Here is an 18,873-nt window from a genome sequence, read left to right as displayed (position 1 = left end):
TTGAGTTTAAATAAGCTTTTATTTCATTTTATTAAATGAACAATGATAACTTTTCAATCTATAAAAGAAGAAGCACTATGTTAATTTCAATCCAATAACATATTTAAATAAGATTTGTGATATCCATCTTTTTTGTTACTTTACCAGAGATTCTATTCATCACTTACACTATTTTAAATGTAATTTTGTATGAAAGTATATTTTCTGGCTCACATAACTGAAGCCAAAATGAGTCAGAACATAATGATGATGACGATGAAATATAAACTGGCGATGAAATACACCTTTTTATCATTTCAATGTATACTGCATAATATGTTTTCTTTTTAGTTAACTTCTAAATTATGTCAACCTCCAAAATCTTGTAGACTATTGATTATTTTGACATGTGTATTTAATTGCTTGAAAAAAGACATAAATAGAAATTGTATCATAAAGTTCAGAATGAGAACGCCCTTTATGTAGAATGTTTATCCAGTCCTCTCAGTTGTAGGTCATGTATCTAGGTGTTGAACTAAATTTAGCGTAAGCCTTGATAACTTTGTTAACAGCTTCTAAAAAGTCTTTTTCTGTTGCCATTTTCCTACGAGCCCTGATAGCAAACATTCCAGCTTCAGTACAAACACTACGAATCTCAGCACCTGAAAATGAAAACAAAATTTATTTTCTTGAAGTATTTGAACCTCAGAGTCAACCTTTGGCCCACTTTTAATAAACTAACATTGATATTTTGAAAGTGATCACTTTGGTTCTGTTTTCAATATGAACTTCTAATTCACATAAAACTATTAACCCTTAAGTGATATCGAAGTACCCAAGTTCAGCTGCCAGCAATTTAGTCTAGTCCAGAATAGTACCTGCAGGTCTTAAGGTCACAAACTTTTCCATTTTAAGAGCAGAAAAGTCAACAAGAGCTGTCGGTAGGACAGCAACGCTCGACTATTCTTAGTGCTTGATAGTAAAAAAAATGCTTGATACAGTTACCTCCTCCTGTTTACAGGTTGGGGTCATGATGGTGAACAAGTGTGCAAAGTTTCAAAGCCATATGTCAATGGAATTTGAAAATATTTGAACTATTACAAAAAGTTTAACGTAAATTCTAAGTCGAAAAAGGGGCATAATTCTGTCAAAATGCTTGATAGAGTTACCTCCTCCTGTTTACAGGTTTGGGTCATGATGTTGAACAAGTGTGCAAAGTTTCAAAGCCATATGTCAATGGACTTTGAAAATATTTGAACTATTACAAAAAGTTTAACGTAAATTCTAAGTCGAAAAAAGGGGCATAATTCTGTCAAAATGCTTGATAGAGTTACCTCCTCCTGTTTACAGGTTGGGGTCATGATGTTGAACAAGTGTGCAAAGTTTCAAAGCCATATGTCAATGGACTTTGAAAATATTTGAACTATTACAAAAAGTTTAACGTAAATTCTAAGTCGAAAAAGGGGCATAATTCTGTCAAAATGCTTGATAGAGTTACCTCCTCCTGTCTACAGGTTGGGGTCATGATGGTGAACAAGTGTGCAAAGTTTCAAAGCCATATGTCAATGGACTTTGAAAATATTTGAACTATTACAAAAAGTTTAACGTAAATTCTAAGTTGAAAAAGGGGCATAATTCTGTCAAAATGCTTGATAGAGTTACCTCCTCCTGTCTACAGGTTGGGGTCATGATGGTGAACAAGTGTGCAAAGTTTCAAAGCCATATGTCAATGGACTTTGAAAATATTTGAACTATTACAAAAAGTTTAACGTAAATTCTAAGTCGAAAAAGGGGCATAATTCTGTCAAAATGCTTGATAGAGTTACCTCCTCCTGTCTACAGGTTGGGGTCATGATGGTGAACAAGTGTGCAAAGTTTCAAAGCCATATGCCTATGAACTTTTAAAATATTTAAACTATTACAAAAACTTTAACATAAGTGGTTATGCCGACGCCGACGCTCGGGTGACTGTAATAGCTCTACTTATTCTTATCGAATAGTCGAGCTAATAAAAACATGATTTTTAAACCTAACAAAATAACTTTGTTCAGTAGCCGTTACATCACTTTTGAACAGAAGTAAATTTCTTATCATACACCTATATTTTCAAGCCATTCTTTTCTGCAAAAAAAAACAAGATTGCATTTGAGAAAAATGGTATGCCACCGCATTAATACAACACTAAATAGTAGTGTAGGAACAGATTTTTTTTGTTTTTTTACAATATTGAAGATTGTCATAAAGCATAGATCCCTGACCTATCTTATTCTTATTATCAGATAAGTGGTTAAATCTAATGTTAACTCAATAAAAGATCAGAGTAGGAATGCATCAATGCACTCGAGTCTAGTGAATTTGGTGGTGAAGGTCATATTTCACACAGCCTTAATTTCATGACTACATCAAAAGGACAACACAGTAAGACACTTTGTCAAAATCTAGGTCAGCTGAAATCAAAGTTCACTTTACATCTTAATCTGTGCACAGGGTTCAAATTTCATAGCTGTACATCAAAGGACCAGAAAGTAGGTCACATCAACAAAATCTAGGTCACCTGATATCAAAGTTCAATTTTACAACTAAAACTGTGCACATGGTCAAAATTTCATTGCTGTACATCAAAGGATAAGAAAGTAGGTCACTGTCCCCTTGGGCAAGGCAAAATTTTGGACCCAAGGGTTTAATTCAAAACAATCTTGATACAGGTCCACCAAACAACATTTCAAGTCAAATATCTAAGCTGTAGCTTTCTCCCATTCAGAAAACATTTGTTTTATTTTCTGTTTTTAATATGTGTACATAATGAGAATCACTGCCCCTGGGCAGGGCCAATTTTGACACCAGGGGAAAAATTTGAACAACTTTAGTAGAGGACCCATAGATGATATTATATACCATATATCAAAGCTCTATCCCTTGTTCCTTCAGACAAAAATATTTTTTATTTTTTACTATGTGTACATAGTGAAAATCAATGACCCCTGGGGGTCGGGCCAATTTTGACCCCAGGGCTATAACTTGTACAATCTTGCTAGAGGTTCACTACATAATGTTTCATGCAAAATATCTTAACTCTAGTCTTTGTAAATTTAAAGAAGATGATTTTTTTAAGTTTTTACTTTATACATATAAGGAAAACCTATGGCCCCCGGGGTGGGGCTAATTTTGACACTAAAGGCAAAATTTGAACAACTTTGGTAGAGTTCCTATAGATGATACCAATTAACAAATATTAAAGCTCTAAGCCTTTTACCTTCAGACAATAAGATTTTTTACTATATATATATTTAAAATCAATGACCCCTGGGGCGGGGGCAATTTTGACACCAGGGCTATAATTCAACAACAATCTTGCTAGAAGTTCACTTCACAATGTTTCATGCAAAATATCTAACCTCTAGCATTTGTCAATTGCTAGAAGAAAGTTTTTACTATAAGTTTTTACTATATACATATAAGGAAAACCAATGACCCCCCGGGCGGGGCCGATTTTGACCCCAGGGCTATAATTTGAACAATCTTGGTAAGGGTCTACCAGACAATGCCTTCTGCAAAATATCTAAGCTCTTGGCCTTTTGGGTCTTTACAAGAAGGTATTTTAAGTTTTTACTCTTTGTACATATAGTGAAAATCAATGACACTTGGGGCGGGGCCGATTTTGACCCCAGGGCTATAATTTGAACAATCTTGGTAAGGGTCTACCAGACAATGCCTTATGCAAAATATCTAAGCTCTAGGCCTTTTGGGTCTTTACAAGAAGGTATTTTAAGTTTTTACTATATGTACATATAGTGAAAATCAATGACCCCCGGGGCCGGGCCAATTTTGACCCCAGGGCTATAATTTGAACAATCTTGGTAGAGGTCTACCAGACAATGCCTTATGCAAAATATCTAAGCTCTAGGCCTTTTGTGTCTTTACAAGAAGATTTTTTAAATTTATTCATTTAATTCCTTTTGGTTGCCATGGCAACCAGATTTCTGCATGGAATGAAATTCTTTGAACAACTTTGGAACCCCTTCACCCAAGGATCAATCCTGCCAAGTTTAATTGAAATTGGACTAGTGGTTTTTCACAAGAAGATTTTTTAAGTTCACTATATAATCTATATAACACACACACACACAAACAAACAAACACACACACACACGCACACACACACATACACACAGGTGAATCGCTATATGCCACCGCATCGCAGATGCTGCGGTGGCATAAAAACCCAGTTATATACACAAATATGACCTAACAATGGCAAATTACTCAAGTACTAAACTCAATAAAGTGTGTTATACAGATGTCTAGCTTTTTTACAATTAAGTAACAGCTAACCTTAACAATTAACCTACTTAATCTGTGTAATGAATTTGTCCTGCTTTGAATTTGAAACAGCATATTTAAGTTGTCCAAGTTTTGTTCAGATTGCGCCCTATACTGGTGGCAAAGGCTAATCACCTTTTGTTTCAGCAGGTGAAGGGTTAAGAAGTTGAATCTTCATTTCAAAGTTTTTCAAGTATCATACCTGTACTGTTTGGACACAATCTGGCGAGAAGCTCATATCTGATGTCTTTTTCAACACTCATTGAGCGTGCATGGATCTTGAATATATGTGCTCTACCCTGTAAAAAATGATTGGTTCATGAATACATGATTCATTATCTAGACAAGAAATTACTTTACACAACTATAACAACAAATATGTCAGTTTGTAAACCAAACAAACCTAAAATATCACAATAACTGGTTCCTATAAGAATATTTGGTTCATATGAAAAGGTTCATTATATAAGCAGGCAATCATAAACACATCACATCACTTCTGTGTGAAAAATATTTTAGTTAAATAGCTCAGATCTTCATTGAGCCAAATAAAAGATTCTGATAAGGTCTAATGTGATGGACCAGAAAGTAACCGAAAATAAACTAGGTTTGAAACAGTTTTTAAGTTGAATATAAATATAATATTTACTTCTAGATCAGGCAGACCAAACTCAATCTTTCTATCTAGACGACCAGGTCTCATGAGGGCTGGATCAAGAGTATCTGGTCTGTTTGTTGCCATGAGAACCTTGATGTTACCACGAGGATCAAACCCATCTAGCTGGTTGATAAGTTCTAACATGGTCCTCTGTACCTCATTATCACCACCGGCACCGTCGTCAAACCGAGCACCTGTATAATAAATTGTTAATCTTGATGATATATCTTATATTAACTAAAACAGAACTTTCAAGATGCTAATTTTAAGTAAACTTCAATTAATATCATAATTCAGCAAAAGGTTAAAAACCTATTATTTAGAGGTTCATGGAAAAAAATAACCTTCAAACACAATAATAATATCTATTCTTAACATATTTCACTGATTATCTTCTACTTTTTGTTTCTATATCGTTTTTTGTTAACAATACATGTATTTTATGACAAAGGCAAAACCTTCAGAGTCAATGCTGATCATTTTATGGCTTTTCATATTTTGTTGTTGATTTAAATTATACAGTGTTAAATTGACTCCACTGAGTTTTTTTGATAAGTCGGGACTGGAAATATATTTTTGAGATTTGTGTAATGGAGGTCTGGACCAATAACTTGTGTATCAATTTTCAGGTCAAATATAGCCATAAATAAAACTCCAAAAAAAATGACCTACCTCCAACAGCATCGATTTCATCAAAGAATATAATACAAGCTTTCTTGTTTCTAGCCATCTCAAACAGTTCACGCACCATTCTTGCTCCCTAAAATAATAGCAGAAATATATAATTTTTTCAGGCCCTACACATCTTTAAAGGCTACAAATTAGAATCCTGCCAGGGAAAACTGCATTTTTTCATTTGATTGGATATATCCTAGTATTCTAGTACGGACAAAGTTGGTGATTACACTCATGAGTGAAGGGGAATGTGGAGTTTTCATCTACTTGTGAATACTGTGACTTATAATGACCTCTTCCATAATTATGTGACTTCAAAAGTAAGAAGATTAAGAATAAGTTCTGTATACAATTAAATTAAAATATAGAGTGTTACACTGATATTTTACACTGATCGTCAAAAGAATATTTCATTATAATAACTGACTTCTCCTCTAATCTGTAATGAGCATAATGTTGATTTCCTTTAAAATTATTATAACTGACATTATAACAGACTGACAGTAACTCAATGTTTATCAGTAAGTAATCAGTCCAACCAGGATACTTGATACAAATGTAAAGTTTCTGTTTTAGTGTATATAAATCTAGAGATATCCTAGGACCAGTTTGTTCTAGTTCTTCGACACTGCAATACATGTACTCACAGTCCTTATGTATCTACATTTCATACCTGAAGTCAATCTCATAATTACTTTCTAGAGTTCTTCTAGACATTTATTGAAACAGACCAAATGAGAGACACAAAATGTACCAGCAGACAACCTCCAGAAGACTCGTATATACCAACTTTAAAACTTCATATGGCAGGCATATAAAAGTTTCTGTAAATTTTTTCTATTTCAAACAAAACAATATGAATATTTGTATACCTCTCCAACATATTTCTGCACCAACTCGGATCCTATAACTCTGATAAAGCAGGCATCAGTTCTGTTAGCTACAGCTCGGGCACACAACGTCTTGCCAGTACCCGGTGGTCCAAATAATAAAACACCTTTAGGAGGCTCAATACCAAGATTCACAAATTTTTCTGGCTGTAAAAAAACAAAACAAGAAAAATACATATTAAATCAGTATCAGATCAGTGATGTTATGGGCATATAAAAAGAAAACACTTATAAATTTATACTTTACAGAAATTTATTTATTCATATTATCTACATGTATTTACAAGAAAAGCTTTTTTTTGTAAGTCAAATTCTTGCAAGGCAAATGAAAAGAAAGCAAGATAATACATGCTTTTTCCAAAATAAATTTTCATGAACTTATAGAAATAATGCTTAACACAATTAAATCTCTTGCCAATAAAAAATATAGGTTAGCACTGGCTTTTTTTGTATCTATTCCTCGTCTTCTTAAACTTGTTTCTTTCACTCATCAGTACCAAAAATTTTTTTATAACGGTTAACCACTCTATTAAAATATGTGACCATCAAAAGGCAAAATCAACCAAATTAACCAAAAACTTCTAGAAATATAACAAAAACAACAGAAAATCTTGCAACTTACATGAAGCAATGGTGTTTCTACAACTTCACGTAATTTTTCAATCTGTTCCTTACAGCCACCAACATCACTGTAAGTAACATCTGGTTTCTCCTCTACCTGCATCATTGTAACTGATGGATCAATCTTTGGTGGCAGTGGAATGTGAATCTGATACTTGTTTCTGTCAACTCTGTCAATAATCAAGAAAATTTTAGATTTCATACTCGTATCTATTTATGTTTCTGTATAAAAGACACCTGTAGCTAAAGCAACTTTCCAAAATCAAAATATTTATGAAATAAATAGAATGACCATTGTTGCAGAAATATGCAAACTATATCTTAACAGACCATATAGACTGTCTAAACATAATTTGGGAATAAAATAGCCCCTAAGGGTCAGGAACAAAATGAAGCATCTAGCTATGATGTAACAAGATAACATTTCTTTGATGTACCTGAAGATTTATCAACTCAATGTTTTTGTTCAAGAAGATATTTGTTATATATTTAATTTTATCTGCTAATAATGTTTTTTATGCAGTTAACACACAGTATACTAGAAGGGATAATGACTTTACTTCTTCAAATTTGTATAGCCAAACTAACATGCCTACACACCCTGTTTCTTAAATCCCTGACCCTATACACTGGGAGAAATACTTAATTTTTAGCATTTTTATCAGGGCAAATAATAGTTCCAAATTCAATGTCTATGATATAACTCAGCACAACGTTAAAAACATATTCTTCAACAACTTACCCCACTCTCATTCCTTCTTCTATGTCAGTTGGAGCCACTTGATCCCCCAAGTCCACAACAAATTTAGCAAACTGTTTCACATTGATAATGTATTTTGGATCGTCAGAATCGGCATTTATGATTTTTGTACATCTTGCTACCTGTAGTGGCTGCTCACCTGCAGAAATGGGAACAAAGTACAGCAATTTAGTTACTCCATAATAAAGTTACTTGTAACAAGTACATAACTAAAAGCCAAATGTAAAATGTAACATACATGTATAATTGAATGCCTGATTAACAAACCATGGTTCTATATACTGTACATGCATGAACATACTAGATTTATTAGGATCAGAATGTTAACAGAAGCATAAACCTGTAACCTGGTCATAACAGAAAGTTACTGAACATCCTAATCATAGGGCTCTATACTGTTTGGAGACCAATTAAAAAATGTTCATCTTAATTTGTTTTGTTTTGTTTGTTTCATTTTACGCCTTTTTCCCAACAGTATTTCAGTCATATAGGCGGGTAGTTTCCTAACCATTGTTCCTGGAGAGTTTCACCAGTACTAGACTACCTTCCTCCGCGCTAAACTACCAAAGCATCTCCCCGGGATCGAACCCACGCCAGAGAGGTAACTGGATTAGAAGTCATTGACTCTTAACCCCTCAATGTTCATCTTAATATCCCAAAAATTGATAATGGATAATTCCAAAAATAGAAGACTGACAAGCCTATTTAAGAAATTCAGCCACTAAAGGATCAGAATTTAACAAAAACAAACTTACTCTGTAAGGTCTGTTTGTCGGCAGCTAAATCCCATAATGCAGGTGGTCCCAAACCTGTGTCTGACTCTTTGATACCTAAAATGACAAATACTTGATATACTATGAACTAAAAAATAAAATGAAACTGTTTAACCCTGATTGTTACAGTTTTTTCTTAATTAAGGTATTTTGCCACTTTCGAATTCTGATAGATACTGGCACATGTAATGTTATTACACTTCATATTAAGACTATGTCTATTTCATTGACAATATTTTATGTATTTTTGCCGATCAATAATATCAACAAAAGAAATTACCTTTTATCCTACATGACTTTGTATGTTTGGGTATTAAAAATAGACTGACATAACAATATTAAACTTTCATCTCAAAAATAGGGCAATTACATTTCTTTGTCAAATAAACACCTAATACCGGTATGTTGAAAAAAAAATCACTTCAAACACTTACAACATTACTGTTATATCAAGTCATTAAAATCCAACTATTTCTCCTCTTATCATATCAGGTTACTATAATACGAAATTAAACTTGATAACAAGAAGCACCGCAAATCGACAAAAACCAGGTTTTCACCACCAAGAATTGATATGACAGGATTTAGGAATGAAATATGACAGTGAAGACAACATGATGCTGTTATTTTTACAAACACAGAAATTTGGTTTCAGTAGCTCAAAATAAAACTATACAGTATTTAATGTAATAACATACATTGATATTTATTGAATGATTCATCTATAAAACTGTATGCTTTCAATAAAAAACAAAAAAACAAACAAAAAAAACAATTTTTTACCTGCAAGTTCATTGACTTTCTTGAGACAGTTTTGAATGTCCTCCTCCACCTGTTTGATGGATTTACTATACTGTCCTACACCCTGTGTAATAGACAAAATAATCAGCATTGTTATACTGTCCTCTCACATGTATTTCGTAACCACGGAAACATCGTCAATCAGAAAATGAAGTAAACATCCTATCTTCTTTTTCTCAATACATTTTCACAATCTTAGAACAGTTTTACTTGAATTAATAAGAAAATTAAAACAAATGTAAAAAGTAGTCAAACCCAAGCATATAGTTTTTATATAAAGAACTCAATTCTGGTAGTCAGGGTGCCTTAACTACATGTAGATAATGGTGGTGTTAGACAGGTTTAATTTCATGGCTAAAAATTGGAAAATCTGATAAATAAAGTGAAATATTTACTGTGGTCATCAAATCTACATGGATTTGTTTGTTTGTTTCATTTTACGCCTTTTCCCAACAGTATTTCAGTCATATAGGCAGGTAGTTTCCTAACCATCGTTCCTGGAGAGTACACCAGTACTAGACTACCTTCCTCCACGCTAAACTACCAAAGTATCTCCTGGGGATCGAACCTACATGGAAGAGTTGGCTGGCCTAACTCTATATACTGATGTTATAGGCCAACTACTATTGCTGATAGTAAAAGGTTAAAATGCTGATTACTTACATAAGTTTTCAGTAAAGCAATATCTCCCTCATCAAGAGCTGAAATAAATTAAACAGTAATAGTAATACTGTATCACATGAATATGAGCCGTGTCATGACAAAACCAACATAATGGGTTTGCGACCAGCATGGATCCAGACCAGCCTGCACATACGCGCAGTCTGATCAGGATCCATTCTGTTCGCTTACTTACCCTATTACAAGTAGAGAAACTGATAGCGAACAGCATGGATCCTGATCAGACTGCGCGGATGTGCAGACTGGTCTGGATTCATGCTGGTCGCAAACACACTATGTTGGTTTTGTCATGGCACGGCTCAAATAGTAATTGTGACTATCACATGAATATATAATTAAGTTCCTGGAAGAAGGTTTAGATAGTGGTTAGAACAAGGGCTGTCATTGATATGATATATTTGAAGATTAATATCAACTATATTGATATAGCAATTGCATAGCTCTCATCAGACAAAAATGATATACTGTATTCCTAGAAATGTTCGCGGATACAATATTTCGCGTTTTTCACAACGTCGGCATTTTCGCGGAGACAAACTTTCGCGGATATGTAGTAACCGCGAATTCTGCGAATGTTAAGTCGCTACGGCCTAAATTACAGCTTTTGGAGGCTACGTTTTTGATGCATGACTTTGCCTGTTGGGTGCTTTTAATTATTTTATTTTTTTGACAATTTAAAGCGCAACGTTACTCGATACATTTTCATCTATTGACTAGTTGAACAAGGACGGTTGTTCTGTGAACACTTTCATATTTCCTTACCTTTTTTCATTATGTTATTAAGTAAGATTTAGTCAGACCCGTTCGCTTTTATTCTCATTTGAATCCTAACTGACTTTATCTTCAAAATGTCGATACGTATTTTTTTACACATTATCGGACTGTACATCGCTTTCATTATATAATAACAACATAACAGCTGTTTATCAATGTAGCACTTTATCGCTTTTGTACTTTTAACAAAGGATTACAACTACTCCAAGCAAATAAAATCCAAGTCATTCAATGTTCGCAAACTGTAAATGCGTGACTAGCAAATAACGTCAATAAGCATGATAATTAATAATAATTGATATTTTCTTTTTCAGCGTGCAAACTAGTATCAATAACATACATAAATTATTCTTTACATATTTCTATAGCACCTGTGTTTATATGTTTCTTTTTGTGTGAGTAGATTATAATAAATATTCTGCACTTTTTATGTTATATTTGGCTGAAGCTAGAAATGTTCGCGGATTTGTTATAAGTGACATATTCGCAGCTATAAAGATTCGCGGAATCATGCCTACCGCGAAAACTGCTAACTTAAAATGCGCGTCCCCCAAATCTTTTCTAGGAATACAGTATGTAAAATATTTGCACTTGACAGGCAGAAATGGGTTTTAATGTGTTCCAGTGTTCTAAATTATCATTTATCACTTATGAATCAAATGTTGAATATAAATGACATTAACAATATTAGATAATTCAATGAATGACAGCCCTAGTTAGAACCAATGCTGACTGGACTGAGATAAACAGATACTAAAGTACAGAGTTATTGCCATATCATTGTGGTGTTTATATACAATATAGACCCAATCAAGCAATCTTCAGATACCTGTTTCATACAACACAACATGTAAACTATGCATACACAACATGTATTTAGTTATTAACATGAATTATGTTGGAATATTTATATCACATCAATAATGATATATTATGGTTAAACAGTATGAAAGGGCATTTAAAATTAAAGTAATAGGATACAACACCATGCCGAAAGGTCATAAACACGCGACCTCTACTTCAATCAATTAAATTATTGGAAAAACTTGTGTCCTGGACCTGATTGGCTGCGCACGCATTGTATTTGACAACCGTAAAGCCCCACCTAAAAACTTACACATTAGCGCTGATATTGCTTTTAAAGTAGAAATTTGCCCGCGATTGAATTTTTAGCGCACTTTTAACGTCCTTTTTGAAAAAAGTAGCTAAAAAACCTCAAAAATTTTCCGAAGCCCGCATCAAGCCATTTCCTTTGGACATTGCACTATTTTTGGCTTTTTTAAATTTCCACCAATCAACATTTTCTCTTTTTTATTTAGTCTTATTTCGCACCAAGAAGATTCACGAATTCGAAAACCTAGCTAAGGCCTAAAAAAAAAAATTGTTTTGTTAGGGTAACATGCTCTCAAGGAATAGGTAGGGTAGGTTGGATTTTTTTTTTTTTTTTTTTTTTTTCACCAGTATATTGAAATTTAGGTATGGAAATTTCTGACATCCCTCCCGGGTGGCACAAATACATCCCTTCTATGTTTTCAAAAGACATTTCAGGTGTAACAATCTTAAACTCTCAGCGTTCTTCTGGTGAAGATCACACGCCGTTTTACAAATATTGACGATGTGATCCGCCATTTTGTAACTAAGAGCGGCCATAAAACATGAACCGTACCCAGGGCTCATCCTGGGGGGAAATTTTAGGGAGAAGTGACTTCCTCGTGAAAAAAATCGGCAGAAGGGAAACATCCCAATGTGTATGCATTAACATGCATGGCTATACATCCTTCAACTAGAATAGAAACACAATCTATTTATCAGCTATTTATAAGCTTTCTCATATATTTTTGATAATAATGTGTAAGAAAACTATGATGAATAAATTAACTTTATATTTTTACTTTCCTCACTTTTAACAGAAGATATAGTTACATTGGATAATGATTAATAAAATCTGTCTATCCTGTTCTGTTTACAGAAATTTCTTTTATGATCTACTATGTTGTAATGTCAGATTTATGTGCATATAATTATGCTTATAAAACAATTTTCAAATATCGAAGAATATGTAAAATATGTACTGCAAACATTTGTGCACATTATATTTGATCACTAAAATTATATACATTCATTTCTTATTGAAAAATTCGACTGAGAAATTATAGAAAATAAATTTCTAATTACCTCCCTTTATTTTCATGAAATGTTAAACTCGGTAATATCTTTATAAATAATGCTTTTTGAAATTTACAATATTAATAAATCTTAATCTGAGTGTCATATTTATGACATTAAAACAAATATATATATTGAAACAATAAGAACACTTCTTTCCTGACAAATTTTGTTGCTATATACATGAGCACATGATATACGACCGATATGTCGCATGCCGATCATGATTCGTAGTTTTAGGAAGTCGTGCCCACGTGCGTACAAGCTGTGTCAAATTTGGCATTTCTACAAAGATAACAATGCAAAACACTCTCACTGTCTACAACATACCAATCAAAGATTTTTGCGAATTGGCTTTCTTAAATTTTCGCGTGTATTAGGTGTATCAGAATCAGTAACTTTTTTTACTGCTAGGTTTGGGCATTTCACCCCAAGCCATGACGTGAGCGACATAACAATTTTTAATTGATGTTAACGGACTGAAATCATCCAAATGAAATTAATTATTTTTAATTGACTAACAGTTTTGTGATAGCCGTGAAAAACCCATTGCACATCGCCTTTACTTCGGTTAAACACCGCGTGTATATCAATTAGGGAAGATTTGCACGTGTTTAGATGATCGTAAAAAATTAATCTATAATTATCGCCAAATCCCGTATTAAACTCGCAAAATATACCCGTTTCGGGCCGATGCTCTCATTATTTACTGTTTAGAGTAGGCGGTCTATCGCTTTGCATACATGTAGAAGGGTAGTACATAGCGATGCTCTGATTGGATAATGATAATTAGCAGTCGTCATATGGGCGGATACAATCTCTGCTCTTTACATCGGCAAGTAATTACTCTTTGGGAATTAAGATTTTATCGGAGATGTTGACTTCTCTTTGATCAATTGGGAGAGCGAAATGGAAATATACACAGCGAAATTTTCGCCTGAATTGCCCTTCACCCTGCTCATTGAGTACCTCAATAATACGGTATTTTCCTGGATTTTTTTTTTTTTTTTTTTTGGACACGAAAAAAAACGGTAGGGTCGGCGCATATTATTAGGTAGGGTCGGGTGACCCGAACAAAACAATTTTTTTTTAGGCCTAAACGCTGTTTTCAAGTACTTTCTGTAGCTCTTGGGAATTCACCTTATGGAGTGTAAGGCAATAGAAAATAAATAACTAGATTCTCATCCAAATTTTGGGAAAAAATGGGGCGGGTGGGTGGATTTTAATTTTTATTTTTTATTTTCCATTCTCGGTCTGGAATTGCACACAAGGAGGTCAATACTTGTGAATTTGTTCTATATAATAGGTTCTAATATTATGTGTTTGTAAAATACATAGATTCAGATTGAGAATTGAAGCAACATGATAATATATCTTGATTGTAATGATCTAGCTGTTTTATTGAACCTTTCATATTTTGACATCAAACCAATTGATGTTTGGACAATATAAAAAAAACAATATATAGATCTAAATGTATTGTTACAAAATAAGACATCTTAATTTTATAAAAGAGTTGAATAAAGCTGACTATGCCTATGCCGATCAATAGGGCCTAGTGCTTTTACATGTGTAAATTAATTAATCAACCACTGAAGCTAGACAAAAAGACAATCCTATTTATATATCACATTGCAAAAATATCATCTAAGCTATTGAAAATTTGGCAAAGAAAGTACAGAGATTTACCTATTATATTAAAAGGCTATCTTATTTTCACTTTCATACCATGACTAGATATTATAAAGGTGACATACAAAATCAAGCAGCACACTGACCATGAAGATTCTATGCGAAATTCATTGTTAAGGCCACAAGGACCGGCACCCTTTTGTTTATTTTTGGTTCAGATGATTATTTCAGGCCGTGACATTTCAAGTATTATATGATAACAACCTGGGTGAATGTCAAAATGACGGCTTTTCTTAGTGTGGCTTTCAATGAAGAAACAAAACAAAATGTAGACGTAGAAAAAATGAAAATTTTCAAAATCCTGAGACTCCCAATTCTGCTGTTTTTCCTTGATTAATTCCATCATGGAGCTTGTATAATATATCTGTGATTCCACACACCCCCTCCCTCAAGAAAATATCCATTGTACAACACACACTGGCAAATGTCTCATTCTAAACTAATGTAAACAATACAGTTAATAAATTTAATTAATAAACTATATTTAAAGTGTTATTGGACAAATTTTATCAATACAAGGCTTTCTTTTGTTGACTTCTTTTTTTTTATTATAAAAATAGGCATCGCGAAAATATGTGACAAACAAGAAAATGTCTGTTTCCTGCATAACCATTCACAATTCTAGCTTATTGTTGATTTTGATTTGATCAGATTAATTATTTTATGAGTATTTTTAGATTGTTATTCAGCTGCTGTTTTAAAAGGCATTGTAAACAAAATTTCCAAATTTGTATTTTACGGCAACAATTTACCGATGCTGTTTATGAACTGCTGTTTATTTGAATATTTTACTTGTCAAAAATTGGTCTTTTGTGGTTCAAACTTCAAGGCCATCCTTAATAATATATATGTTTGCTATTGCCGACCCAAAGTTATAAGGAGTGGGTCGGTAGGTAGGCTTTTTTTTTTTTTTTTTGATATATGATTTTTACTGAACGTAAGTTAATACGCTTAGTACGTTGTAGCAGATTGTTGAAATTTGGACTACGTACACTATCATCATCGGCGACGGCAAAACTTACTTGTAAAAGACAGTCAAAAACGATAAAAACATGTTCACTAGTAATCATAACATGAAATAAAAAAATGACTATGTGGACATAAATTCAAGCATGGTCAAATTACCGATGTGATAAACTAATCCTGCGTAAATATTCCCGTAAGAACTGGAAAAATTATAGTGGATCACCAGGACATATCGTTCTATCGGGTGATCATTATTACTCAATTTATTACACGTCTGTAAAAAATAACACACGCAAGATTTGTCTCCTATAATTTCTGAATGGCTGATATTTGCACCCCTGTTTTAAAAATGTTAAAATATTTCATTGTTAGTTACCGAAAATTATCGCCGATTGTTGAAATTCCATAGCGCTAAAAGACACAAAAACACTCAAGCAAAAAGTAGCATCCATAAATAAAAGGAATATAATGTTTCCATTGTTAAATAATAAATACAAAATTTACACACGAAATGACCTGTGACAAATGACTGGTCGGCTCTTCTGAAGAATCTGTGAATCTTTGATGTTTACACACCTGTAGTTGTTGCCTAATCATCAAAGAAGTGCCGACACTCAATTGACTTCCACCTCTTTTTTATATATCAGAAAAAAAACTGTCATTTCTTTTTGTCAAGGAATGATTACACATGTTTAATTATTGCTCAAGTAAAAAAAAAATGTTGGATATTTATTGTGTCAATTATTGACATATTATTTATCGTAAGTTCATTTTGACATGGAGTTTAATTAAACGTATGTATATCTGTGATTTTGATTGTGATATTTTATTTACATTTTTATGATCTTGAAGATGTTGTGAAATAATTGTGTCTGCTATCAAAACAACAATGCATATGAAAGGACTTCAGCTTCCAAAAATTTATTTTTTCGGTCAATTTTATGACAGAATCCCCGCTGCTACCAGAAATGTTTTATTGCATGGGCTAAGTATTTAATCTGTGTCGGCAGTCATCAACAAACAAACATGTACTCCAAAGCACATTAAAATTACCACATGGTAAACTAGTGACCATATAAATGCTTTACAAATATTCATTAATTGAACAAACATTATTTTTAATCCCGTTTTGATACATTCTATTATTAGTTAATTCAACTTAATTGCCGCGCGCATGCAATACTGCGTGACGTAAGGAAAATATCCTTCCCTGGTTGGTCGCTATTTATGTAAATACTTTAAATAGTAACGCACAGAATGCCCTCATGAATGATCACTCGTTACTTTACATATTAAATGTGTGATTTTCCTCAGATTTTATTTTTGTTTTCGAGGGAATTTTTTAGGTCGAATACCCTGGCTGATTTGGCGGAAATAAAAAAAAATCTGATTTTTTTAAGCTGAAAAAAACTTTTGAGTCGGGGCATTTTCGCTGGGTCGGCCGGCAATAGCAAACAGATAATTTTTTAAGAGTGGCCCAATATAGTTAAAGTTCTTTAACACATTTCATTTTAACTATCAAAACAGGTTATTTTTAGCTCTTAGAAATTTTATTTGGACCCCGAGGATTTTTCACGCTCGGCCCGCATGATCCGATCTATTCAGCCAGGACCGAGACTGACGGACTTTCGGCCGTACAGATGATGATACACTTATATACTTTAAGTACTCGGCATCCGTACACAATAATCAAGCTTAAAACTTAATTCTTTTTCTTTCTTTCTTTATTTTTTTTTCTTTCTTTCTTTCTTTTTCTTTCTTTTTTTTTTCTTTTTTTTTTTGAAAATAAAAATCGTTCGGGCGGAGTCATTTTTGCCGGGCGGGCGGGGATGAGAATCTGGGAATTTATTTTCTATTGCCTAATAGCGAACTCGGAGTTTTCGGCCTTTTTTTAAATTAAATTGAAATAAAATAGTTATTTCTTTATAAGAAAATACACAAGTTTACGCAGAAATTAACCTTATTTATTATGGAAGATTCCACTATGTCTGTTTGAATTTTATTGATTTTCATTAGTAATAATTTATCTTTTTAATAATTTGCAATAGATATTAAAGGAATATTGATAATTTTCAAAAACATCAATTTTTTTCACCTTAAATGGTTAAATAATGATAGAAAAATAGAAATATCACGTAACTGTGTTATGTTCTTCATTTGGTGTAATTCCCCAGAGCTAAAACGGTAACGTACCGGAAAACGGTGTTTAGCTAGGTTTTCGAAAAGGTCAATTCTTTCATAGGTTTCTCATTTAAGTTTTCACACTTTTCAGCCGATATAACATCTTTCATCATAATCGTCATGACGTCTTGTTGCAACAGAACAGTATGATTTAATTAATTTGAATAGAAAAAAAAAATCAATCTTTCAATCTGTTATCTAAGTGTGAGATTAACTTTTGGCCAGATATACTAAGACCCATACTAAGGCAAGATCAAGTACTGTCAAAAGACAAAACTTTGACTTTTGTCAATACCCCACCCACATCTCTGAAACATAAAGTGAGTAAGCACAAAGATTGTATACATATTCTAACAATGTACAATTACCTTGTATCGGTTTATCTTCTTTATTTTCTTCTTTAACTTTTCTTTGATCAGAACCTAAATGGTCTGGCATGATTCAAAACTTGCAAAAGGCGATAAAAATTCTTAAAAGAAAAGGACCAAAAGAAAACCGGTGAACAAGCGTAATTTTTTCAAGCGTCTTAATTACAGCGATTTTTAATTGATAACAAAGGAAATATAAAAAGCGAAAAGGATAAATTGAACCAAATTTGCAAAGTAAAAATCACAGGCACGAGTATCGGACCTGGGCACAGGCACCAGACACAATTATTTTACCCATATACGCTCATAATACTATATATAAAGAATATTCTTTATATATAGTATTATGAGCGTATATGGGTAAAATAATTGTGTCTGGTGCCTGTGGACCTGGTGGGGGCGGCGCCGAAAAAGTGATCACTTTTTTAACAATATTTCTCAAACGAAAAACAGGATATTGTTTCACTGTTTGAGACCCCAAAAAGAGGAAGGGGAAAGCCGTCAAAACACGTCTAGATATGAGGTTAAAGGTTAACGCGGATTTGTTTCTATTAATTCTGTTTTATTC

The 18,873-nt window shown here is 33.1% G+C and overlaps 1 protein-coding gene across 1 annotated transcript; it reads right to left on the bottom strand.

Moving 5' to 3' along the window:
- Positions 1 to 18,477, bottom strand: LOC132739144 (26S proteasome regulatory subunit 7). Its single transcript, XM_060726799.1, has 11 exons — positions 18,306 to 18,477; positions 10,141 to 10,178; positions 9,460 to 9,541; positions 8,659 to 8,733; positions 7,886 to 8,042; positions 7,145 to 7,313; positions 6,505 to 6,669; positions 5,630 to 5,717; positions 4,949 to 5,151; positions 4,502 to 4,598; positions 1 to 641 (listed from the first exon to the last, which is right to left on the bottom strand). The coding sequence occupies exons 1-11, from the start codon at positions 18,373 to 18,375 to the stop codon at positions 484 to 486; spliced, it is 1,302 nt and encodes a 433-aa protein (XP_060582782.1). The 5' UTR covers positions 18,376 to 18,477; the 3' UTR covers positions 1 to 483.
- Between the last annotated feature and the right edge of the window lie 396 nt (positions 18,478 to 18,873).

This window comes from Ruditapes philippinarum, unplaced genomic scaffold, assembly GCF_026571515.1.
Source record: "Ruditapes philippinarum isolate M1 unplaced genomic scaffold, ASM2657151v2 ctg545_1_1_1_1, whole genome shotgun sequence".
NCBI classification, from domain to species: Eukaryota; Metazoa; Mollusca; class Bivalvia; order Venerida; family Veneridae; genus Ruditapes; species Ruditapes philippinarum.
This window is presented reverse-complemented; position numbering and strand designations above follow the sequence as displayed.

Coding starts and splice junctions, on each gene's coding strand:
- LOC132739144 (XM_060726799.1), bottom strand. CDS start 18,375: ATGCCAGACCATTTAGGTTCTGATCAAAGAAAAGTTAAAGAAGAAAAT. Junction 10,179..18,305: donor AGAAGATAAACCGATACAAG/GTAATTGTACAT, acceptor AATTTATTTCAG/CTCTTGATGAGGGAGATATT. Junction 8,043..8,658: donor CGACAAACAGACCTTACAGA/GTAAGTTTGTTT, acceptor CCATTTCTGCAG/GTGAGCAGCCACTACAGGTA.